The sequence below is a fragment of the Siphateles boraxobius genome, unplaced genomic scaffold (assembly GCF_051911475.1).
Source record: "Siphateles boraxobius isolate OS27281-9 unplaced genomic scaffold, OSU_SipBor_1 54, whole genome shotgun sequence".
Taxonomy (NCBI): Eukaryota; Metazoa; Chordata; class Actinopteri; order Cypriniformes; family Leuciscidae; genus Siphateles; species Siphateles boraxobius.
Window position 1 is genome coordinate 2,253,602 of NW_027509180.1, and position 27,610 is coordinate 2,281,211.

Here is a 27,610-nt window from a genome sequence, read left to right on the forward strand (position 1 = left end):
CGAAGCTAGTCATGTTAGTCGATAAAGTTTTAAATATGGATATTATGCTCAATACAAAGAATGTGTATCCTAAATGAGTGAATCACTGGATCCTGAACACACTGTTTGAATGCTGGTTTATATCAATAGGTAAAAACTAGTTTTGAATGTAATGTAAACAGCATGTAAACGCACTGCATTAATGTCTTCACTTGTTCCAGTGGATCTCGTAGGAGTTGCGTTCGCTGAAGCTGTTTTCCGCGGACCGAACTTTCTCCTTCACCACTTTGACGACGAATCCTCCGGCCAGAGCGATTCCCGCCGCCGCTCGCCCGATCTCGCTCAGGATGCGCGCGGTCGTTCCGATGCCGTTCACTGCGGTTGAACTGGTCACAGCGCCGCCCCCTAGCCCCGCCCCCAGTGCTGACCCCACCCCCACGACCCCGCCCACTCCTGCAGCCACGCCCACCACCACAGTCCCCATCACTCCCACCTGCTGCAGAGCTTCCAGCGCGGCGTCTCCCGGCCCCGCGGCCTCGGCTCCGGCTAGGGCCCCGACCGCCCCCCCGACCCCCCCGCCCGTCACCGCTCCCAGAGCCACCGCCGTCTGTCCGCTCGCGGCCGCCACGATAGCGCCCAACGCCTGGCCTGAGGAGACTCCGACTAGCCCCGCCGACCCCGCCAGCGCTAGCGGGGCTGCGGCTCCGAGCACGGCCCCCACCGCCACACCCGTGGCCCCCGCGGCGACCAGCACCTTCACACGCTCCAGAACCTTCCCTGAGAGCGCAGCTTCGGCCCGCATGCGTCCCAGAGCCGATCGCAGCGCCTGCCGTCTGCCGCCCGCACCACTCCTCCACACTGAGGAGAGAACGAGAGTCACAACAATACACTTCATTCTTCCGACAGACACTTTCTTCTTTTTACCATTAAACTCACTAAAGTGTGATCAATATTTCAGAAAACAAGAATACCTTTCTGTCATATGTAGTATATCTGTCTCTGTATCTATCTATCTATCTATTTATCTGTCTATCTATCTATATATCTATCATTTATCTGTCTATCATTTATCTGTCTGTCTATCTATCTATCGTCTGTCTGTCTGTCTATCCATCTATCCATCTATCGTCTGTCTATCTATCTGTCTATCTATCTATCATTTATCTGTCTATCTATCTATCTATCTATCTATCTATCATTTATCTGTCTATCTATCTATCTATCTATCTATCTATCTATCTATCTATCTATCTATCTATCATTTATCTGTCTATCTATCTATCTGTCTATTTATCTATCTGTCTATCTATGTCTCATTTATCTGTCTATCTATCTATCTATCTATCATTTATCTATCTATCTATCTATCTATCTATCTATCTATCTATCTATCTATCTATCCATATATCTATCTGTCTATCTATCATCTATCTCATCCATCTATCTATCTATCTATCTATCTATCTATCTATCCATCCATCTTATCTATCTATAGTATATCTGTATGTTGAAGTAAGAATGTGTGTTGCTCACTGTTGAGTGTGCGGCGCTGCTGCTCGTCGCGTACGGCTCGCTCGGCCTGCAGGAACAGGTTACTTGAGTAACAGACTCCGCCCGCGCGCTCCAGCATCTCCCGCACCGTCTCCAGCAGGAGGCGCACCTGCGCGCGGTTCTCCGGCGCCCTGTTGTTGAAGAGGCAGTAGCGTCCCCCGCAGCGGCTCAGCAGGAGCGCTAGCGGCTCCGGAGCGGATCCGGCCCCCAGGAACTCCTCCATCCCCCCCTCCTCCAGCTCGTCTGCGCGCGTGAACAGCACCACCGTGTGGCGGAGCGCCTCCTGGCCGAACACGCGCAGCATCTCCGCCACGGCGCGCGGCTCCTCCTCCGTGAACCGGCCCAGCGGCACCACCAGCAGGAAGGCGTGCGGCCCCGGAGCCGTCAGCGTCACACACTTCGCCATCTCGGCGTGAACGTGACTCGCGTCGACCCGCGTGTCGCCGAACCCCGGCATGTCCACCACCAGAACCCTCTTCATCCCAGCGCACTCCTCTTCCTCACGCAGATCCGCGGCGCCGCACTCACACACGCGCGTCACCGAACTCGCACGCAGCGCAGACAGGAAGTGATGTCGCCCTAAGATGGTGTTTCCTGTGGCGCTCTTGCCTGAGCCTGTCCGGCCAATCAGAATGAGTCTCAGCTCCTCCCCCTCTCTCTCCTCCTCAGATCCCCACTGATCTGGAGTCAGAAACACAACACACCTTCACTTTCACGTTCTTTATTTCAATACGTCACATATCGTTGGACTATTGTAATAATTTAACTTAAAACTATTATTATTTAAACATTTTAATTTTGACTCCTTAAAAAATTGTTACCTTTATTGATGACACGTTGCACTTTCATAATATTATCATAGAATTTATTATAAACATAATTCGATAACACTGATAATAAACAAAATCAGATTGATAACGTGCGATCAATCAATACATAAATTAATTTAAAAAAACTCTCTTACAAACAATACAAATTTGTCTCACTGGGGGTTAAAATAGGGATTTTTTTTTACATAAATATAAATAATATATGACTTATTTTTACAGATATGTATCCTATATACTATAGTTTAAATTTAGTGTGTTTTTCTGTCATATAATGACATTTACATTATAGTTGCTAAATAGGCAACTCCTTGCTAAATATTTTTTGTTACCTTGAAAAATGTTGATACCTTTATAGAGAAGTTGCAGACTCATAATCTTATGACAACTGAAAATGTATATAATTGGATAGTACTGAATATAAACATCATATAAGCTTAATAACATGCCAAAACAATTAAAAACACATGTCATAAAACGTGGTTAAAAATGGGAACTTTTCTTATTTCATTTAAAATAGTATTTTTAATAAAATATTACTTTTTATATTAAGAGTTTATACTAGTGTATTATATGTTGTTTTCCGTCCAATAATCAGTAGATGTTTGGTTATTTTAAGTGACAATAGCTAATGTTCTAGGAATTAACTTTAACGGTTATATTTAACGGTTTTAACAAACTTTGTCGGTTATTATAACCATAATCTAACGTTCCTACAATCTCTGCATGTCAATGTTTCTATGGTTATTTTATTAACAGGCCTAAATTTTTTCCATAATGATGAACTCATGGAACAAATAACTATCGTTATCAGGGACACATGTAACTTAGATAAACAAACTTTAGTTGTTTAGACGTAAACAAACACGAGTTAGTGATACACAAAACAGGTATGGCGTACACATTGATATTTACACACCTGGAAAAGCGTTTCCAGACATGATGTGAGCATCAGATCAGTTTGTTGACTGACTCGCGCTGATTCTGGAGGGTTTGTTGTCCGATAGTTTTTTAGTCTATGGTTCAGACTCGCGCTGCGCATGAGCGGAAGATCAAACGTCATCAGTGAGAGTTTGAATGGAGAGGATTTGGCGCCTCCTGTCGGACACTCAGAGAAACACTCACACAGGTTCCGTGTCAGAAACAGATCAAATGCGGGTGTTTATGCGGGAGCAGGACAGTTATTAATCAAACCATCGTTCCCTAGACAGAGGATTTTGGATTAGAGGCAGAAATGTGGGAAATGCTCTTGTAAATGGGGATCTAAATTCCCTGTAGAGAAAACCAAACATATTTTCTTTACAAATAAAAAAGATAAGTAGAGATATAGATTTAAAATTATATAATAAAAAAGTTTTTTCTTGGAATGTGGTCTGACACGAAAATTTCATGTATTTTTCACATAAACAAAGTGTAAGAGAAATGTAAGAGGATTATGTGTGTATCAGGTCGTGAATAGTGGGGCTGATTGAAACTGAAAAGTTTGTTATTCAAACTTATTATTGTTATTCAACAATAATAAGAGCAAAACTAGATTATGGATGTGTGGTTTATGGATCAGATTTTCTTTCAGTTTCGATATCACGTCACGCTGCAGCACCAGTAATGGGCGTGGCTTAGGGCTATAGCTATGCTATATGACGCAGACCTACAGAAGAAAGATCAGCTCCACAACCAGTTATTAATGCTTATCTAATTTCGCTCTAATTTTCTTATTTGAGACTTAGACAAACTTAAACATCAGCTCGACTCCTGGCGAGTTTACATCTCCTGCAACGGGTTTTATGCAGATGTGTTGATTTATTGATAATATAAGTAGCCTAATATAAATATAAATTGAGTTAGTTGAATGTATTTATTGTTCTTATAGGAAGTATTTTCCTGCGCTGTGATCTTTCTGCAGTGTGATAAAATGGCGACAGGGTCTGAAAAATATCCCAAATTACACAGTCGTCACTCTTCTGCATAATGGTAACCACAAAATTCAAAAACATTAGGCTACAGAAAGTCCTCTAAGTTTCTAACATTACTGAACATTAAATACTAACTAGGGCTGGGCGATATATCGCACGATATTGTTATGCGCATCTCGTCAGTAAAGCCGGATCCTTGATTAGTAGTAAATCGCCTTCACCTGCTTTCAGATGGAGCGGCATTTACTACAAAGAGCCGTAGTTCACTGACAAGCTGGACCATATCGCATCAATATCACGGACGCATCGCCAGCGATAATTAATGTGATATGGCTCAGCTTGTCAGTTAACTACGGCTCTTTGTACACAGCAAAAACTCCAGTGTTAAATTAACACTCCCGGGAGTGTATATGAGTCCACACTCAAGAGTGTTAAAGGTAATGAGATAATTAAGTGATTAATTGAGTGATGTTTGAGCATTATTGAAGACACCTGATGTTAACAAGCAGAATCACTGAAGGAGAAAAACTCAAATTGTAAGCCACCGTTATGGCGATCAGTGTTTGCTTTAGTTGGTCTCTTGACCCTTAAATTATTAACTTTAGATTTTAATTGGCTGATGTTTCTGAGTCATAACTGTCAGATGAACAAAGAAAAAAAGTGATCTGATGGTGTTATATTATGACAATCATCATTTGAACTTTATGATTTTGGTTTATGTTGTTGGTTACAGCATAACTGTGATTCTGCCTAATTATCCAGAATTTTAGGTATTATAAAAAGGATTTCTTAAAATTTGTTTCTAAAAAAAAATCCTTATAGGCACACACAGACTTCAAGATTCAGTCTATGCATCTCAACAATGGTGACGAGCAGAATATTCAATTAGGAAAAGTAAATTACATAGAAAATTCAGATCATAATTTATTCATATCGCAATGCATGATGGGAGCGATTAATGAGTTGTGATTGGTGGCAGACACTGCAACATGCTTTATTATTGTCACAATTGTTGAGATTCACAGGCTGATTATTGATCTCTGTGTTTCTAAATACATTTATTTGAATGTGTTTTGATCAGAACAATGATTATTAAATATTTTGGATTATAAGAACCATACCTATACTCATATATGCGGTATGATCAAAAGATTGTTGCTAATAAGTTAAACCAAACTATCTCAATAATATTCATTTTCAGATCACAGCATGATTATGCCAGAACATAACCAACACTATCAGATCATACTTTTTTTGTTCATTTGACTGTTATAAATAAATAACAGCAGAAAAATCAATTTAAATTGAAAGTATAAGGGTCAAGAGCCCAACTAAAGCAAACACTGATCACCATAACGGTGGCTTACAATTTGTGATTTTCTCCTTCAGTGATTCAGCTTGTTAACATCGGGCGTCTTCAATAATGCTCAAACATCACTAAATTAATCACTTAATTATCTCATTAACTTTAACATTCTTGAGTGTTAATTTAACACTGGAGTTTGTGCTGTGCAGTAAATGCCGCTCCATCTGAAAGCAGGGGAAGGCGATTTACTACTAATCAAGGAACCGGCTTTACTGACGAGATGCGCATAACAATATCGTGCGATATATCGCCCAGCCCTAATACTAACATTAACATACAACATCTTTCCATTTACTGAAAAACACAAAATATGGTGCAGGATGATGGGGAAAATATGACATGGGCGGGAATGCCTTTTCGGTCGAACGCAAAATCTTTGAAATATAATACAGAACAAATTCATACAATCCTCACATTGCAGCTTGTAATTTTGTATTTTTTACCCGGATTGGTAGGCTGCACACAGCAAAATTCCCAGTGTTAAATGAACACTCCTGGTGTACATATAGGTCCAACTACAGGGTGTTAAAAATGAACACTGAAGCAGTGTTGAAGTTAATGACATAATTAAGTGATTAATTAAATGATGATTGGCCATTAGTGGTGACACCCAATGTTAATAAGCAGGAGGAATCATTGAAGGAAAGAGAAACAACAAGAACTACTGACTTCAAGCCTTTACACATTATTGTACTTATTATTACCAGTGTGACTTTATTTCTGTCATACATCTACAAAAGTTATTGAGAATCAACAGAAGTTTAGACGGCAATGTTTTATAGAATTTTTCATTTCAAGCCACCATTATGGTGGTCAGTGTTTGCTTTAGTTGGACTCTGGACCCTTTTCATGTTTAATTGTTAAATTTTCACTGGCTGCTTTGTGCTTCAGTGTGTTTATAAAGCACATTTGTTATTGCTCGAGAAAACTTTCTGATTCACTGATGACATTTAGAGTCTAAATCTTTGACAATATGATTGATGTTGTATTTTAGCATTTGTGATTGCCCTGAGATTCTACAGTATGAGAACCAACAGCAATATGAACAATTTTGAAAATTCTTTATGCACTGGAGATCTTGTGTTTAGACACACAAACATCAAGAATCAGCCTATAAATCACAACAATGGTGACAATAAACAAACTAGTGACACGCAGATCAACTCTGAACATCACAAAACAAGCTATTAAAGTCATAACAAAACAATAGCAAAAAAACATGCAAACAGGAAAAACAATGAACATTACAGGACAATTCAGCTGTATACTTTATTCATACTGCAATGCATGATGGGAGCCATGGATATATTTTGATTGGTGGCTCCCATCATGCACTGCAACATTAATCTTTTGTGTGATTGTCACCATTGTTGAGATTCATATGTAGATTCTTGATATCTGTGTGGGATTTTGAAACCTTCAGAGTATTAAATCACTGCTGGAATTAGCTACTGTAATAAAAATGAATAGAACCTTTGTATAATCAGTTTATAATGCTGGTTGACTAAATCAGGTCACTACAGGTTTGTTTTTTCATAATTTAAACATAACCATCATGACCTGGGCTGTGTTTCCCAAAAGCCTTTTAAGCCTAACCTGATCTAAAAAAGAATGCAACACGATCTGTACGATCAATTTAGGCTTGCGATGCTTTCAGGAAACACAGGCCATGTAATGGTTTCTCTTGCAGTAATACATGTGCTTTATAAACACAGAGTTGGAGCAGCCAGAGAAAACCTAATGATAAAAAAGCAAAGGGTCAAGAGCCCAACTAAAGCAAACACTGATCACCATAATGGTGACATGAAACGAAACATTCCATAAAGCATTACCATCTAAACTGCTGTTCAATATAAAATAATGTGTGTAGATGTATGACAGAAATACACTGGTAATAATAAGTACAATAATGTGTAATGGCTCGAAGTCAGTAATTCTTGTGTTTCTCTTTTTTCTGTTCTTGTTGTTTCTCTTTCCTTCAATGATTCTGCTTATTAACATTAGGTGTCACCACTAATAGCCAATAATCACTTAATTATCTCATTAACTTCAACACTGCTTCAGTGTTCATTTTTAACACCCTGTAGTTGGACCTATATGTACACTGGGGATTTTGCTGTGCAATTTCTGTAATTTTGGGCCATAAAATCATTCACATACACTTGACATTTTATTTACAGCCAGACTCCATATTTTCTGTCTCTTTCAGAGATATCTGCTGGTCCAGATGATCCAGTGATCCGGGTTCTTCTGATGGGCAGGAAGGGTTCTGGGAAAAGCTCTTCTGGAAACACTATACTGGGAGCAAGAAAGTTTAAAATCCACTGACAAAAGCAGCAGTAGCAGCATGAAGTGTGTGATGAAGTAACTCAGATGGGAGAGAAGCAGGTGTGTGTGATTGATTGTCCAGATCTACTGGATCCAGATCTGAAAGAAGAGAAGCTGGAGAAGATGAAGGATCAGCTGATCTCTCGATGTTCATCAGGTCTCCCCCGTTCCTCTAGAGAAACCTGTGGGAAACGAGGAGGAGATCCTGGATTATATCAAGCGTTTATTAGGTCCTGAAGTTCAGAATTACATCATGATTCTGTTCACACATGGAGATGAGCTGGATGATCTGGATCAGACCATTGATGAACATCTACAAGATCATGAGGATCTCCAGCGACTGGTGAATGTGGAGGAAACTTTCACTGTTTCAATAACAGGAGTAAATCAGGTGATCAGAGACAAGAACTACTGCAGAAGATTGAAGGAATGATGATGGAGAACGGTGGGAAATATATCATGAAACAGGTGAAGAGGAGCAGCAAGGAGATTATAATTGATTGTAAGTTGTTCTGTTGATGTGAATTATTTCAATAATTCATGATAAGTTGGGGCTGTACATGAACTGTTTATTGCTCATAGCACTGGTCCTGCAGAGGCTGGAAGTTTTGTACAGACTACGCAATATAAAACACTGTTACAACGAGCAGTGCAGATCAACACTTAAACACGTGCCATGATAAAGGACAAACCTTGATAAACAAACCTTATCCAGAAATGCTTTTAGACAAACATTTTCTTTATTTGCCAAAAACGGCAGACTGCAGGAGCATAACACCTCTTAACATAAGTCAGTTTTGTATTTATAGCCAAATATCACAATGACAATCCAAATAATATACATCCGTTTTGTTGAGCACTTCAAAATACTGCTTAATTTTCTATAAATCATTAGAAAAGTCTAAAGATTTATTGTAAAGTATTGAATTATTGTGGAAAAAAATCAGTAACTGTAATATCTCAACTTCTGTCAGGAAATCGTATGCATCCACTGGGAGACTAAAAAGTCTTTTGTAAAAAATGCTTCAAATTTCTTTAAAAAGAATTACTAATTTTTTGCCTCAAAATAAGGTGTTGTGAGCATTAGTGAGTACACATGTAATGCCTGTTTCATTCATACTCACCGCCAGAGGGCGCACTCGAGCAGAAAGTCCACAAGTGAGACTCAGAAGTTTTTCTAATTAAATTATAACAAACAGAGGAGACAATAACATACAAACAGTCTTTCAGGCAATAAAACTCATAGAAGTCATAAAACTTATGACATTCCAGGAAATCCTTTATATTAGTAGCCCTCCGCGGTCGGTTAGGAACCTGGTGTGCTCTTTTATACGCTTATTTCACGCAGCCGTTATTTTGAAATCGAAAGCGAGGCTCCGGTGGGAAGAACCGCGGAAGTGTCGCTTTTAATCATAGGAGAGTCGCGAATGCGATGGCGTATTGTTGTGTTTAATGTAGAAAATAGTTAATCAAAAAATTTACAAACATATCTTTCATACTTTAGACTATATACAGTGAAAATAATTTATAATTTTTTTTTTCAGAAAGTAAAAAAAGCAGCAGGAACGATCTATATACATATCCTATATTGGATATTAAGATCCAATCGTGTAAATCGCGGCAGCAGCTTCAGGTTGGTAGTCCAAGGCTTCCGGGGTTCTTCCCACCGGAGCCTCACTATCGATTTCAAAATAACGGCTGCGTGAAATAAGCCTATACCAATCTTTTGAAAGTCACATGTCTAGTATCTCTAAAACCGCATTTTTCCATCTTAAAAATATATCTAAATTACGTCACGTGCTCTCAATGACTAAAACATTTGCTTGACCAGTGCTCAGCAACAGCAGCACATTGCAAAATTATTTATTTACCCTTAACTCTGTTTGCAGAACACACAATCCTTGCTCTCGTCTCCCCGAACATTTCCTCCTGCATAGTCTGCTTTTATTTTTCTCCTTTTCACTGCAAATCAGCGCACAGTGAATTAGGATCGCAAGCTTCTTCCACAAACAGCATTACCAGCTTCACTTATTACTAACCACTAACCAGGGCTGGACTGGGACAAAAAAATCGGCCCAGGCATTTTGGCCCAGACTGGCCCACTACATATAATCATAAACACAACCGAACTTTGCAGGCCCTTGAATATGTATAGCAACTCCTATTAAAACGACTAATGGCATGTAATAAGTTGATAGGAGGGAGTAAGAGTTAACCGATGAAATAACTACTAAGTTGAACTATACTCCACAGTGATGAATCCTAAAGAAAGCTATAAGCTGGGATAGCAATACCGGTTTTTCCCACAGGATTTTGGTAAATCTGTGGTGAGAACACCTCTGTCCCTCTAGGGGTGTTGGGGGGTTTGCTCCCCTGTAAGAAAATGTTGTTCTTTTTAATGTTAAATTCATCAATCTGGTGCACTTTGAGAGTTCAAAATTAAGAGCTCCAACCCATATTCAGTGTGCAAATTGAACAAAGAAAAACTCAAAACTCTTTTAGCTGTGATATAGTGTCTGTCTACATTACACTACTACATAATAATAGTTAGAAATATTAATCCCATGGCAGTAATAGCCATATGTTGTAAAACAAATGCACTGAAAAATAAAAGCAACTTTCATAATTAGTTTCGTACTAATTTCTATACTTAAGAAGAGATGAGCACATGATCTTTTATTTTGACGGAAACAACATCAATCTTTTATTTTGGCGAAAAACATAGTTTACAAACTCGTCTCATTGCAATTCTAATAAAATGCATAATCGTCAAATATGCAGATGTGGAAATAATGCGTAAAGCCCCGTTCACACTACAAGCGACAAAGCGACACGATACCATTCATTTCAATGGGGAGCGGGCGATTTCCGGCGACGCGCGCGACAGCGACCGTTGGCGACCGGATGGTCTGGCGACGCGACAAAGTTGAGATCTGTTTAACTTTATCAAAGCCCATCTACGGAAAGCCTGGCCACTCCCTATTAAGTCCTATTGTACCGAATTTTGGTTGTAGTTCCACCAGAGTTCCACTGGGGGCGATCGCCTTGAGTGCAAAACGAATGGGAGTCTAGGGAGCTAGACGGCTAAATGTGCCATTGAGAAATCTCAGATTTGAATGTAGGTTTTCAAGTTCAACATGGGTTATAGGTCAAAAGTTGAATGAACGAGTACTTATGTCCTTTCGATTTCTTACAGGTTGAGTTGTTGTTGTTGCCCATTACACGCTAGCATTCTGCTAATGGACGCTGATTGATCAGTAAAGTACTGATTATGACCAGAGATACCGCCTGATGGCATCGTGGCATCCGAAGCAGGACGAGAATGTGTGTGTGTATTTTCGGCGTGTTCTTTTAAAACAACAAAACAAAAACTCTTCTAGCACGTGTATTTCCCTGTGTCAGCTGTGTTGTCGATGCCTCGGGAGAAAAGAAAGTGCAGATCGCGAAAGCACCAAAGTGACTGAAGGATTGCCGTAAAGCAGTTCTCTGGTCGTACGATGTGTATGACGTCATCGACATTTTATAAGACTTTTTAAAGCAAATAAGTGACTCTAAAAAATCTAACACCCAGTAATCTGTAATTTCTTTGCATCTCCTTTCGAAAACAACATTCAAATTACTAGACAAAAAATTATATCCTGAGAAAAGTGGATTTTGAGGGGTATATCTCCATAGACCTCCATTCATTCTGCACTCGTCCTGTGAGCGCCCTCTTATGGAGCCAGAGTGGAACTGCAACCAGTTCAGAAGCCGGAAGTTTACTGAGTGAACGTTCTCCCCATATTAGACATTCTCTGACTTTATGCAAATGAAGAGCGACTTCGGGAGCGACAACCAATAGGACTGGAGCGCGCATGATCCTTCTCCGCTCAGCCCCTGGGCCTGCAGTGCATTGACGGCCTTTTTTTTATCGCCTTTTGTTTATCGTTCATTTTCATGCTTCACTTCAGCCTTTTTTTATGTACTGAGTCTATTTGTATTTAGTATCTTCCCTCCAGAATGTTTGTTTTTAGCGGTAAGAAAACTGATTCACTGTCATTGGATGTCATTCATAAAGGCAACCAGTAGTGGGAACGCCCACTAGCGACCTCATCGCCAGCCACTGGCGACATGCAGCGACAAAGTCGCTTGTAGTGTGAACAGGGCTTAACTGGGTAACGTTAGTGGGTAAATTCTGCTAACCACAGTTCTCTGCATTCAGTTATTTCTCTCCTTATCCTCCTCACTATCCTCATCAGCCACTTGAAGAAGGGCCTTTGAAGTTTCTTTTTTTTCACTCTATTTCTCTGCACATTCCTTGCGTTTCTTCTCCATCTCTGACTATTTTGACAGATACACTGACACTGCTCGCTCACTCAGAGCTCAGAGGGGGAGGAGTTTAAAGATGTGATTGGACCAGCCCAGTGTCAATCAATAAAATAACCAATGGGCCGCTGATCTACGCGTTTCATGTGCCGGTCTGTGAGAAAAAGAAAAAAAAACCTACGCTGACTTTTTTGTCCAATGCATTACACCGGGACAAAGATCCCAGCGCCGCCAATTAAGCAAAACTAAACTAAACGCAATGGGCCGCCGATGTACGAGTTTTATGGGCCGTTAAGACAAAAACATTTTTTTTTTTAAAGTACATTTATTCATTTAGCTGACGCTTTTATCCAAAGCGACTTACAATTGCTATATTTCAGAGGTCGCACGCCTCTGGAGCAACTAGGGGTTAAGTGTCTTGCTCAGGGACACAATGGATTCGAACCCGGGTCGCTCACACCAAAGGCATGTGCCTTATCCACTGCGCCATCACCATCTCAAAAAAGTATGAGATGTATCGGCCCACAAAGCACGTCGGCCCACCGGGCAAATGCTCGGTATGCCCGATGGCCAGTCCAGCCCTGCCCGCCCCTTTTCAGCGCTGCGCTCGTTGTCTTTTGTCTTCCAGTCTGTATTTTCACAGCGATCTTGCCTATTTATGAATGAACGGCTTGTTTTAAAATCTTCCCGGTCGACTGACATTTGTTAAGACATCTGCTTTAAACATTACAATCCTCATGATAACTTTCGTTAACTTTACATTAAGTAAATCCACTTCAAAAGCTAATTACTCCTGGACAGCAATGCCATAGAAATATACAGAGCGACCGCAAAAACGGAAGTTCAAAGACAATATTGTAAAGATGGCGACGCCCTCGTTTCTCTGGCGCATAAGGTCTATAGGACTGACCTGAAGGAAGATGCTATCTACTGTAAATGCAGATACACTCACTTACTCGATCTCTCACAATACTCTACTATATAAGCTTCAATGAACAATATCAATGAGATCAAACATGTGTTTACGTTGCTAAGAGTGGTTGCTAGGGGTGTTGTGTAGTGAAACAGAACCGTTGGGTGTGTGTTATTGTGAATAAAACACAGCTATTGACCAATCAGAATCAAGGATTGAAACTGGCCGTTTTATAAAATCTTTTTAAAAATGCAGTTCATTATCTCTTTAAGAACATCTGCTAATGCCTGATATGTAAATATAGCTGATCTTAAAAGAGAAGAGCAGTTAGAGAAGGTTGTATTTAATTAAATTGCACATTGATGTGATTGATGTGTTGTAGTTTCAGCAGAAACAGCTGAAGATGAGCATCAGATTCCTGAGAGGAAAGACCAGATCAGACTGGTCCTGCTGGGAAAAACTGGATGTGGGAAAAGTGCCACTGGAAACACCATCATCGGCAGAAACCGGTTTGACTCCTCCGTCAGCTCGCACTCTCAGACGAAACAGTGTAAGGCAGAAACTACAGTGAGGATGGGTAAAGAGATCTCAGTGATCGACACTCCTGGACTTTATGATACTGAACTCAGTGAAGATGAGATTAAAACTGAAATAGTGAAATGCATAACACACGCTTCTCCTGGACCACATGCTTTTATTATCGTGATTAAAGTGGATCGATTCACTGAGGAGGAGAAAAACACAATACAGCAGCTCAAAGAAGTGTTCGGAGAACAGATGGAAAAATACTCTTTAATCCTCTTTACTCACAAAGACCAGTTAGAGGAGGAAAAGAAAACCATTGAGCAGTTTCTACAGAACGGTAATCGAGATCTTAAAGAACTTGTAGAGAGTTGTGGAAACCGGTTCTTCTGTTTCGATAATAAGTCCTCCAGTTTCCCACAGTTCACAGATCTGATCAGGAAAATAGAGAAGATGGTGGAAGATAATGGAGGGACACACTTCACTAATGACATGTTTGAGGAAACAGAGAAAGACATTCAGGAGATTCAGAAGCAGAAGTTGGATGAGAAAGTGAAGCTGTACAAACAGGAGCATGAAGACGTTCCTCAAACAGAATGGCAGAAAATATACTGGCGTTTAGTAGAGGAGTCGCGACATGAAGCTAAGCTGTCTTTAACTGATTACATTTTGGAGAGATGCATGACAGCTTCTACATATGATAAGATAACAGTGACCCCTGAAGAGGAAGAGAGTGCCATAAAGGAGGCTGAGAGTAAAGGAATCAGTCGTATAAAGGCAGCAATACTTGCAATCAGAGCTACACGGAAACTAAGGAGACAGAAACTAGCAGAACAGAATCCAACAGAACAGAAACTAGCAGAACAGAAACCAACAGAACAGAAACTAGCAGAACAGAAACCAACAGAACAGAGTATGTGTGTGATTCAGTGAGAGAGTCAGTAATGCTCAGATAAATGAGCGCTTGACATCTAGACATGCTTCTTCAGCTGAACTCAATACTTTTAGTCTAACTAATGACTTTTGTTCTTGTTGATATAAAGAGAAACTATCTGTGAAATAGTCAAACGTTAATGTTTTTTGTAATGGCAGATACTGTACATGTACAAGGAACCTAGCAGTCCTGTGAGAGTACTGTAAAAGAAGGGTGACAATAAATATGTTATAGTTTTCCAGGATATCTAAGTCCAGTAAAGGAGGGAGAGCGTTTCCACATTTGACTCCTAAACTCTGGAATAGCCTTCCCGGTAATGTCCGGGTCTCAGACTCACTCTCCCAGTTTAAATCTAGATTAAAGACGTGTCTCTTTATCCTAGCATTCATATAATGCATCTCTTAACCTAATACTGTTATATCAGATCAAATGCACATGATTATCCTTGATTAATGTCATGAACAGCAGCTAGACATGTTTAAACTAATGCATGTTAGCTAACTGCATGATTTGTGTTATCTTGATCTGTATATTTCTGTAATATGGACATTAGTTGGACACAGTCACCTCTGATAACAGAATCAGGATCATAAAGTGTCAGAAACAGATCAAACGCTGGTGTTTATGGAGGAGGAGGACAGTTATTCATATATCCATCGTTCCTGAGAGAGATTACAGCAGAAGATCTAACATGCTCTTCTACACTTTAAATAAAGTGAGCTAAAGCAACAGTGTTCTTGAATTGTGTTGTTTCATTGTGATCTGCATTACATTTTATTACATTCAATCCACTATATTTTGCAAAAGTTTACTTGAACACTTTCTGTGTCAGGGTTAGATTATTTCCCAGCATGCACTGCATAGTGCTGGTTTAGGACAGTAAATGTTGAAATTAAGAGTTATATATTATGCATTTCTGGGAAAAGGGAGAGATGTTGAGTTGTGTTTGACACGTTTGAGCGTTTCTGTAGTTTCTGAATCAAAACCTGAGTAGAATATTTGAACACAAGTGTCCTTGTACAAGCTCCTTTAATGAGCACAAAAACAAACCAAACTAGTGAATAAACGACATTCAAAACATGAACAGCAGCTTCATTTACATTTATTCAATCAAATATCAATAAATTGATCACAGAGCCCGTGATATTCATACAACAGGAAGGCAGATTTGTTAAACCAGCTGAAGCAGAGAAAATACCTCGGTTTTAAGTCACGGCTCACAGTGGGAAAAATAATCAAAACAATATAAATATATACTTTTTTAACTAAACGGTGGTTTACTGAACAAACGATGTCTCTGTCTTTAAAGGCACAGCGTGTAACTTTTGGCCACTAGGGGCGCTCGCGTGTCCCTCTCGCGTTTTCTCTTTTTTGCCTCCTCAGAAGCAGTTTTAACTTTTCCCTTGCCTCAGCCATGGCTTTCATGCTATGATACTCTCTCATTTATCTTATTGTGCTACTATATGGGGCCAAGCCTCCCAGACAACAGTCAAACCCATCATATCATTATACAAACAAGCACTGAAAATTATGCATCAGAAACCAATTCTGTGGCATCGCTGTTTAATTGTACAGACATACAAGCTTTTAGATTTTGATAGTTTTATTAAGTTTTCTTTTCTTAAGCTGATTTTTAAATGCACAAATAATCTAGCTCCAGCCGTACTCTGTCCTTTTGTGACAAAAATAAACACAAGGAGAGTTGCCACTAGGAGAGCAGCGGGGGGGCAACTGTATAGCAGAGGGGCGCAAAACCACTTTTGGCCAGTCAAGTTTTTCAGTGATAGGGACCCATTTTTGGAATGATTTACCAACAGAAATAAAAACAGAAACTGACCTGAAAACATTTAATAGAAAGGTGAAACACTGGCTGAAAGAAAATCAAATATGTGGACATTGAGTCATTTTTGTCTGTGCTGGATGTGATGTGTTGTTTTGTGTAATGTGGTCGGGATTGTGTAAAATGTCAATGTTAGTGTTTATAATGTATTTGACGCATGATTTTGTAATCTACGCTCAGTGTTGGGGGTAACTTATTACAAGTAACTTGAGTTACGTAATCAGATTACTTTTTCAAGTAACTAGTAAAGTAACGCATTACTTTTTCAATTTACAACAAAATATCTGAGTTACTTTTTCAAAATAAGTAACGCTAGTTACTTTTTCACATTTATTGACTGACAGCTCTCCTGTCCCCATGTTGAGAGAAATAAAGTGATGTGTTGTGTGCATTTGCATTGAACATGCATTTACTCATCTCACTTGCACAAAAACATTCAGTATTCCTCAAAATGAATAAAAACAGTCAAATGCAATCTCAGAATTTTGTGCAAAAGTTTTATAATTAACTATGTTAAATTACACAAATATACTTTATGTATTTAATCTCACTTTATTAACCAATGTCTTTGCTGCTGACCTACAATGATCTAATTCAACCATACTAATAAGCAAAAATGACTTTAGATTAGGTTTAGAAATAAGAGTGTTGAACTTCCTTCTCCTGTATCCTATTGTTATTTAATCAAGAACAGCAGCAGCTGAAAGGTTTGTTTGAGCGGCGCCCTCTACTGTACAGTAGTAAATATGCATTTCCTTCAGCCTTAGGCTTATTCATTTAACTTTTGATGTGAAAGGGCCTTAACAATTGGCAAAAATAGATTGTTTTAGCTGTTATTAAAAAACAAACAAACAAGCCCATGCAGGTGAGAAAAAGTCACGCAAAAGTAATGTAACGCATTACTTTCCATAAAAAGTAACTAAGTAACGTACTTAGTTACTTTTTTGGGGAGTAACGCAATATTGTAATGCATTACTTTTAAAAGTAACTTTCCCCAACACTGTCTACGCTATGTTTTGGTATATGTTTTTAGAAAGGCCTGACCAGGGACTGGGGTTGCAAATTAGCCTATTGGCTAGAAACCTTTTATGCAACACATTTACACATTTTGTTATGGCTTTGCCTATGATAATTATGTATGTAATAATGTTCGCTGCATTGTCCCTGACAAATAAACTAATAAATAAAAATAAAAATATACCAACAGCATCCATTAAGAGCCCCTTTAAGAGCGTTTCTCTGATGTGGGCGGGTCGAGGGGTCACGCGATCAGATTTCCGTGCGCTTTATTAGATATAGCTTTATAAGCCCATTAGATGTTCTGTAGGAAAAGTCTGGAGAAACATCTACACCACGGGGAAATGCGCGCGCCATTTCTTACAATGCAGCGTTTCATTTCATTTCATTTCAAATATAAAAGATTGATCATAATAGTAGTTTAATTTTGATTGAAAAAGCGACTGATTCTATGAATTTGACTTCACACATGAGAAGTCGTGACATATCTGACATGTGATGAGCAAAACACTTCTGTACACACACATTAACACACTTTACACAGGCTATCGCGGACAGAAGTTTGCTCTGCTCATGTAATCCAGTGATCTAAAAACATAATAAAAGGACATTTACAACTAACTTGTATTATTAAAATTTAAAATACACATGCCTTGTTTAAAACAAAGTGAGAATAAAAGCGTGGTGTACAGCGATTTTTTTTGACAAGTAGGCTACCGTATTTTCCGGACTATAAGTCGCACTTTTTTTCATACATTGGCTGGTCCTGCGACTTATAGTCAGGTGCGACTTATATATCAAAATTACCAAGATTTACTCGTCACAGGATCGCTGACGGCCCCAGATTATTATTTGCGAGTTTTTGATGTATTTGTGGTATGACGTGAATGCATCATTTGCCGAAATTGGGGGTGACATTACCGTCTAAAGCCACAAGAGAGCGCTCTATACGCTCTAGACTACAGCTCCACACTACACTTCAGTGATGTGGAATAAGATCGCGGGAGCTTGGTGAAATTGCTTTACCGATAACTGTTGGACTCGCTGTCTTGTTATGTTATTTTATTTTATTTTATCCTATTCAGCCTCTCAGGTATGTTCTTTATGCTATTGTGTAGCTAACTGTTGATGTGTTACGTTAACAACATACCGGACACATATTCAGCCTGTTGTTCTTTGTGCTATTGTGTGTAGCTGAATAACTTAAATGCCTTCTGTTTTAATGAATTAAAGTCTGTTTAAATAACTTTTTCTTGGTCTTGGATTTTGTTAAATAAATTTCTAAATAAATGCGACTTATAGTCCAGTGCGACTTATATATGTTTTTTTCCTCGTCATGACGCATTTTTGGGCTGATGCGACTTATACTCCGGAGCGACTTATAGTCCGGAAAATACGGTAAGTCTTTGGAAAAGAATCAAGGTTTTATAGACATTAAATTGTTTATCACACGCATACTTCATCATGGCCGATTAAGATAATCATTCAATTATAAGGACATCAACATGTTTTAATTTTGGAAATATTTACATTTTTTAATTTTTTATTCATTTAGCTGACACTTTTATCCAGAGCAACTTACAATTGCTATATATTTCAGAGGTCGCACGCCTCTGGAGCAACTAGGGGTTAAGTGTCTTGCTCAGGGACACATTGGTGTCTCACAGTGGATTCGAACCCGGGTCTCTCACAACAAAGACATGTGTCTTATCCACTGCGCCACAAGAGCTCCAGTGCACAAAGATTGTTCAAAATGTTTCATATTGCTGTTGGATCTCAAACTGTAGAATCTCAGGGCTACAATCACCAAAACTAAAACGCAAGATAAATCATATAGTAAAAGATTTAGACTCTGAATGACATCAGTGAATCAGGTCACTACGTGATGAAAAAGTCATCATCACACCATATTGTTAGCAGGTTTTCTCATGCAATAACAAATGTGGCTTATTAACACAATGCTGGAGCAACCTGAGAAAAAACTAACAATAAAAAATGAAAAGGTTCAAGACCCCAACTAAAACAAACACTGACCACCATAATGGTGGCTTGAAATGAAAAATTCCATAAAACATTGCCGTCTAAACTTCTGTTGATTCTCAATAACTTCTGTAGATGTATGACAGAAATAAAGTCACACTGGTAATAATAAGTACAATAATGTGTAAAGGCTCGAAGTCAGTAGTTCTTGTGTTTCTCTTTTTTTCCATTCTTGTTGTTTCTCTTTCCTTCAATGATTCTGCTTATTAACATCAGGTGTCACCACTAATGGCCAATCATCACTTAATTATGTCATTAACTTCAACACTGCTTCAGTGTTCATTTTTAACACCCTGTAGTTGGACTTATAAGTACACCAGGAGTGTTAATTTAACACTGGGGATTTTGCTGTGTAGTTTCTCCTTTCTTTTTGCAATTGATATATATTTCTTTGTTCAATTATCTTGTCGCTGAGTTATGTAATTAGGCTAATATTTGTTTATTTCTACTTTGGAAGCCGTATAGGAGGTTGCCATTCTTTTTTTATTTTTATGAATCGTTTTCTCTTGTTTATTGGTCAGTTTGGGAGTAAGGCAAGGCTTTTGTATTTTATTTGGGATTTTTCTTTTGTTAGGTAAGTTCCATTTAATTCCTTTTTAGATTCACTTTTGTTTGTTATTTGGTTATTGTTTTTTGGCCTGAACCGCTCCTGAAGATTTACTCCTGTTTATTCATTTCTGTGTGAATAAAATGAGTATTTTTGTCACTATATCTCGCTCTGTAGTATTTGTGTGTGAGCTGGGACAGGAGAAGGGATATAGCCTATCAATCTAATTTTTTATTTTTATTTTTTTTGTCATCGACATCCCTAACCCTAGATGGGGAGGTCGTGACACTATAAAATAAAAATAAAAAAAATCTTTGGAAGATATCACTGAACATTTATTTAGTAACCATAGCAAAAGTACATTCATAAGCCTTTATTTTCATTTTTCATCTCTGTTTTTTGTGTTAATTTAAAACTAGACAAATCTGATATTATTTTAATAAATATCTGTTATTTAACAGATTTGGTTGTTTAATGCTGATCTAACAGCAGAAACACTAGGCTTGTTTGAGATGAGCAAAATCTGCGCAGAACTGATCACTGGTGATCACCGCGAGATCTGACATGCATCTGACTCCTAGATCAATGATGGATATCTGGGGATTTACAGGATTCACGCTGGTGCACAGTGTTGCTAATAAACTGGATGTAATTTAAGTTCCTTTGCTTTTACGGCACACACCTCCCGAGGCATATGCCTTAAGTGCAATACTCCCACTGTTTAGCACAACTCAGGTGATACTTTTATGTAGATTTTTTTTATTTATAATATTCAAAACACTGTAAATATGTTCATAATCTGTAAATCTGAAAATGTCTATTCTGACTAAACCCAACTGTGATACTTTTATTCTCATATATTTTTATTTTTATTTTTTATTCTTATAATTTGTAGTATTATGTTTCTTTTTGTATTTGTATTTGTATATGTCCACTGGAAGCCTCAGTACCAAAACAAATTCCTTGGCATATGAAAATAAATATAATGAATAAGACAGACGCCCAAAGTACTTGTTATTTAATTCCAAATAAGTGTTTATCAATCATTTTTTTCTTTAATACAGACATGCTATGTGTGTGTGTGTGTGTGTGTGTGTGTGTGTGTGTGTGTGTGTGTGTGTGTGTGTGTGTGTGTGTGTGTGTGTGTGTGTGTGTGTGTGTGTGTGTGTGTGTGTGTGTGTGTGTTTGTGTGTGTTTAATAATAAAATAATTACATAATAATGAGATCGCACTGTCCGAGAGTTTGGGAATATATTATTGACACATAACATATACACATAAAACCATAGACAAACCCTGATATCCGAGTTTTAAAATCAAACACTTTAAAAGAGAACAATACATCACGCCCAGCGGGCACCTTGACATCAATTTAACATCAATATGACATCAAACATTATGTCAAAATGACGTCGCAAAATAGGTCAAAAATGAAAATCATATTGACGTCAAAGTGTCAATTTCAATTTGATGTCAAGATTTTGACCTCTGCTGATGTGATTATTGAAGACACCTGATGTTGACAAGCAGAATCACCAAAGGAGAAAATAAAAATTTTAAGCCACCATTTTGGTGGTCAGTGTTTGCTTTAGTTGGGCTCTTGACCCCTAAACTATTAATATTTTAATTTTGTTTGGCTGATGTGAATGTCACTGCCAGATGAACATTGAGAAAAGGTGATCAGGCAGTGTTGGCTGTGTTTCGACATAATCATCACTTGACCTAAATCACTTGAGTCAAATAGAGTGTCTTTGCTATGATCTGATTTATTTTAGTTATTTCCTTTTCCTAATTGAATAATCTGTTTGTCACCATTGTTGAGATTCATACACTGATTCTAGATGTCTGTGTGTGCCTAAAATGCATATTTGTTTTATCAGAACAACTTTTAGGAGATGGTTGAGGAGATTCCCCCCTTCTATGTGAAGCGCTTTGAGTGTCCAGAAAAGCGCTATATAAATGTGATGAATTATTATGATCGGTTCTGCACAGATTTTGCTCATCTCAAACAAGCCTGAAATGTGAATCTGCGGTATTTCTCATATTTACACAACCATCACACACTTTATACAGTTTGATTAATCGACAGACTCATTTCTGTATTGTTTTCATCGATCACAGCGATACTTGTGCGTCTTTTCTACTGAAATACACATTTAGTGCAGCAGCAGCGAGCATGAGGAGAATATGTGGAGTTCATTCAGACCTGAGCGATTTTGTGTTTGTTTGTGTGATTGTTTCGATGTTTGGAGTGAAAACTGAGATCTGTGAGGGAAATTGATGGGAATCGATCCCAAGTGTTGCTGTTGCCATTTTTATGTTTACACTTACTTATTAAAATCGATATCTATTCTAACACTTTATTGCTTCTGTATGAGTAATGAACGCGGGAAATTTCAAATCTATACATACAGCGTTACATTTTCTCAATTTTTTATGTTTTATGATCATTGTCAGTTTACAAATCAAATCGTATTATTGCAATTAATATTTATTATAAAGTCGAACTATATTTAGATTTAAATATTATGTTGTTGTAGTTATTTGCCTGTAGAGGTTCATAAAGATATTTCACTTATGATGTAAAATAAGTCTCTGATATCCCCAGAGTAAGCTATGTAAAGTTTTAGATTGAGGTTGATAAAGATAGGTGTCAATTTATTTTGTTCTATTATTGATGATTTATCCATGTTATATGTGCAAAATAATTGTATTGTTTTTCAATATAGCCAAGCCGTTTTACAGGCTTTTATCATCTATCTGACTCAAATAATGTGTTTCTAACAGCAAACACTCAGAATAAAGTGAGATGATCTGCTGATGATCCTGAATGTCTTGTTGAATGAGTGTTAATAGTCTGAGGATCATCAATATTAAAGGTACACTGTGGAGGAATTCCGTTTTTGTCAAACAGCGACCCCTAGAGTCGCTGTGGAGTACTTGTATTTAACGTTACTGTCGTAAATACCACTCACCAGAGATGTCTCTGCACTCGCGGCCTGATCCCCTCCCCCTGTATACCGGTACCTGTTCAGTAGGATGGAAGCTGTAACCAGTGGAAATAAGACGTGGCCCCTTTAAGAGCTGCGCGCGCTCTGTTGAACTGTCGGCAGTCTGTATTGTATGCGCGCCTCGAACACCCCATGTATGCGGGTTATTTCTGTTTGATTCTCATTCTTATCCTATTTTTGTTTATCAAGTAACGCTGTGGACGGCAGAACGTGTGACAGACAGTTACACAAGTTCGATTGGGGAATAAAGTGCAAGTTGTGAGATGCCAATTGCCTCTGTGAGTCTGTCTGGCCTCTGTAATAACTTCATCAGTGAGCTATCCCTCATTTTCCTCCTGACACAACGCGTTACAAAGCGTCGGACATCGAACAGGCACAGATAGCCTCCGAAGATGTAGACAGAAGAACATTTGTAGTATCTATTAATAATACCTTGTCTGAACATTATGAGGTACTGTGTGGAGTCCCTCAGGGATCAATTCTAGGACCACTACTTTTTAATCTATACATGTTAGCTCTTGGTTGTATCATCAGGAGACATAATATCTCTTTTCACAGTTATGCTGATGATACACAGCTATATGTAGCCGTATCGCCGGATAACACTGGGAAAATTGATTCACTTGCAAATTGCATCCAAGACATAAATGACTGGATGTCGCAAAATTTCTTACAACTGAACAAAGATAAAACAGAAGTTTTAATAATTGGATCAAAAGCACAGAGAGAAAAATTAACCCCTAAACTAAATATCCTGGGATTAAATCCAAGCAAAATTGCAAAAAATCTAGGTGTTGTCTTTGACTCTGATTTTAAATTTAAAGCGCATGTGTGTAATATTACTAAAATAGCATTTTATCATTTAAAGAATATTGCTAAAATAAGACCATTCCTTTCTATGCGCAATACAGAAAAAATAATGCATACATTTATAACTAGCAGGCTTGACTATTGTAATGCTCTCCTCTCTGGTCTACCAAAGACTACAATTAATCGACTTGTAGCGACAATGAGAATGAACCAAACACAATTGAAGCTTTTAGGTGACTGTTCATACATAATCCCACAAAGAGTCTTCACATTCCAGAATCAAATCACCAGACCCAGAGCCATAGGCTCCAGAGAATCTGCAACCGGAAGGACCTTTTATTGTTTAACTAAAGGAAGAACGTTGTCAATGTTTTATAATTTGGCAAAACAGATCTGTTCAGAAATGGTGAAACAAGAGGCCCTAACAAGAGGTCACCTGACCCCTGCGACTAACAGACTACGTCTTTCTTAAGGAACAAGGTCCCATGACAGAGATGTAAAACAGACTTCCCCCTTCTTGAAGATCTTTGAATGACCTCATTGTTGAGACCTCTTAAAAACCACAGAGACGAGAGACTTTTCATATAAAAATGCATACAATCATCACAAAACAATTCTTGACGAACTTATATTCAAACATCGTTCAACTACATAATTCTATATTGTGTCTATGACCCCTGTATGTGTCTATTATGCTTAATCACATATAAGTCATCTAATTGTTGTAACTATTACCTGTGTGAATGAAAGTGTATCATGTTTCCTATCATTATGCTCATATATTATTAATTCAGAAGGTGGCTTGATTGAAATCTGTGTAAAAATGTTTATGTTCTTAAAATGGAAATTATGTCTAAACTGAATCCTCTGTTCGAGCTGATGAGTAAGCAGACCACAGATAACACATGATTCACGATGAGAGAAAGGGGGGGGGGGGATAGACAAGACCCCCTTCTCAAATAACCATATAGTCTCTTATTGTCCGAATTCCAGATTCCTCCAGGAGGCGGGACAAAACACTTGAGTTTAAAACCTTAGACCCGAACAGGACTTTTGGGGAATAATGCGCTAGAAGAATAGAACAGAAGTCGGGCGGGCTCTCTCTCGGAAAAGGTCTCGGCAGAACAACAAGTCGGGTGGAGCAGACGATGGTTATAGTAACCATGTAGACGCGTACAGACAAAGAACCCAAATTAAGATCAGCAGAACATGGGTTAAAACAGATTTATTCAAGCCATCTAACTCGTTTCACCTTCCTTTCTTTTCCTTTGTTTTATTTTCTCGTTAAAAGTCTCGGTTCTAAGTTAAGTTTTGCTGCAAAGTTTCGTTTTAACGTTTCAACTGCATAACCAGCTTCCAACTTCAAAGACTTTCATTCATCCGCGCCAACACACCACGTGACTGGCTGTCCAAGATCTATCCAGGCACACGAGGAGACCAGCCAACGAACTAGCTCGGGAAACCCCCTTTTACGAGGAAAGGGAATCCCAAGAGAAAAAAAGGAACGCAAACAAGCAAGTACTGCCTCCAGACTCTTAAACTGAACTGGTGTATTTTGATACAGATTTAGTAACCTAAGAAACAAAAGGGTGAAATTAATTATTGATGGTTCGTTCAGGTTGTGTCTTATAAGTGCATATAGAAACTTGGGATCTCACCATCTGACTCCTAAAACCCATTCTTCCTCACTCTCTTTCTTTCTTCAACTTCTATGAATGTGTGTGCATGTGTGTGTGTTAGTTTTACTACCATTACTATTATTACTATTAGTTTTATGTATTAGTCTTATAATCAATAAAGTATTGTTTGTATTTGAAAAGAGAAGCATTACTTGTGTTGTGTGCTTACAGATTTATTGTCTTGAACTGCGATCTAAAGCTACCTATGCTTTTACCCTTGATTATTTCTTAATTTAGCTGTTAGCTGGGAATTAGTCTTTCTTGGCCAGGAAGATATTATATTTCCTGGAATTAATAATTGTTTATGCTTTCCGTTCATTGGATAAACTGATAAAATGATCATACTATTGATTCTGCTACAGTAAATTCTGAAAATAATTAAATTATTAATTATTGATCATAATCCGTTATGAATAATGATTAGTTATATTTATACGGGCGTATAAACGCTACAGACTACAATTAATACAAAACTCTGCTGCTCGAGTATTGACAAAGACCAAGAAGAGAGAACATATTAAACCTATACTAAAATCATTACATTGCTACCTGTTAGTTTTCGTGTTGATTTTAAAAACCTTTTATTAGTTTATAAGGCACTACATGGACTTGCTCCAGACTATCTTTTAAAAATGCTTACAGTATATGAACCTGTAAGGATTCTCATATCATCGGATTCTTTACTTTTAACAGTACCACACAGTTAAAAGATTTGGTGATGCTGCTTTTAGTCGCTACGCTCCTCGTCTCTGGAATAACCTCCCAGAAGAAGTAAGACGTGCTGAAAATATAAATAGTTTTAAGTCTAAATTAAAAACATATCTCTTTAGTCTGGCCTTCCTATAATATTACATAATGTTTGTAATTTAATGTTGTTTTATTATTTTAATAAATCTTTATACATTATTATTTTATTTTTGTATTTTACCTGTATTTGTATTTTCTTTAAATTTTTGTGCCTGTACAGCACTTTGAACTGCATTGATTTGTTTGGAAAAGTGCTATATAAATAAAATTTGCTTGCTTGCTTGCTAGACAGATGATGCTACTAGTCCATCAACAAGAACGCCAGGTCAGCATCGCTTTTGAATCCATTGCTGATTTTTAGCTCTCGCCGACGAGTGAAAGCCTGACCGAGTGAGACTCTTGTCCGGTTCCTTACGCGGTCAGTTTCTCGTTTTCTTTTCCTTGACTCTTCCGACCGCGTTTTCTTTGTCGACTCTGCCAAGATTCAATTCTGAAATGCGTGCTTTGTTGATGTATGTGACGTCGTGCCGTAAAGCAAGTCGTGATTCTCGCGAGATTTGTCGGGGGCGCTCCTCTCAAACTTACATAGCTAGTTTTTCCAGCGGTGTCCCCCCCAAGCTTTACTACCAGGATGATTCGCCCTACTATGAGTTTGTTTACCACCGAAATGACTTTGAAGCTGTTATATAAAGGTACAATTCCTCCACAGTGTGCCTTTAACATATCTGCTGAAAACACTCTTTATTTCCAGAGGTGTCAAATCCAGGGTCAGAAAGTAAAAGTCCTGCCATATTTTTATTTCACCCATGAACTCACACAGCAAAAACTCCTGTGTTAAATGAACTCTCATGGGAGTTTATTTGACTCCAGACTCAAGCGTGTTAAAGTTAATGATACAATTAAGTGATTGATTGAGTGATGACTGAGTATTATTGAAGACACCTGATGATAACAAGCAGAATCACTGAAGGAGAAAGGCACATTTTTAAGTCTCCATTATGGTGGTCAGTGTTTACTTTAGTTGAGCTCTTGACCCTTAAACTGATAATGTTCGTTTTTTTGTTTGACTGTTGTAACTGAGTAATAACTGTCAGATGAACAACAAGAAAAGCTGGTCAGGTGGTGTTGGTTGTGTTTAGATGAAATCACATGTTGACATTGACCTGAATCACAGAACTCATTAAGAAAAATTTACCTTATTGATTACAACAGAATATGATTATACAGTATACTATTTTCTGCATTATCAATATAACCCAAAACATATCTTAAAAGTTGTTC

At 38.2% G+C, this 27,610-nt stretch overlaps 2 protein-coding genes and 1 pseudogene across 3 annotated transcripts in view; 2 read left to right on the top strand and 1 right to left on the bottom strand.

Annotated features, from left to right (window-relative positions):
* Positions 1 to 27,610, top strand: part of LOC143714435 (uncharacterized) — a 280,655-nt gene that overhangs the window by 211,982 nt on the left and 41,063 nt on the right. The window lies entirely within an intron of this gene.
* LOC143714446 (uncharacterized) lies at positions 105 to 3,390 on the bottom strand. Its single transcript, XM_077205650.1, has 3 exons — positions 3,277 to 3,390; positions 1,513 to 2,211; positions 105 to 837 (listed from the first exon to the last, which is right to left on the bottom strand). The coding sequence occupies exons 1-3, from the start codon at positions 3,296 to 3,298 to the stop codon at positions 188 to 190; spliced, it is 1,371 nt and encodes a 456-aa protein (XP_077061765.1). The 5' UTR covers positions 3,299 to 3,390; the 3' UTR covers positions 105 to 187.
* On the top strand, positions 3,398 to 17,674 carry LOC143714360 (GTPase IMAP family member 8-like; annotated as a pseudogene). The gene is made up of 3 exons (XR_013195475.1): positions 3,398 to 3,486; positions 7,817 to 8,466; positions 13,565 to 17,674. The product of XR_013195475.1 is annotated as a GTPase IMAP family member 8-like (transcript).

Bases quoted from the DNA above. Each gene is read 5' to 3' on its own strand.
- LOC143714446 (XM_077205650.1), bottom strand. From the start codon at position 3,298: ATGTCTGGAAACGCTTTTCCAG. The intron at 2,212-3,276 runs GTGTGTAAATAT...TTCTGACTCCAG, and splicing joins GTCTGGAAACGCTTTTCCAG to ATCAGTGGGGATCTGAGGAG. The intron at 838-1,512 runs GTGAGCAACACA...TTCTCTCCTCAG, and splicing joins GCAGCGCCGCACACTCAACA to TGTGGAGGAGTGGTGCGGGC.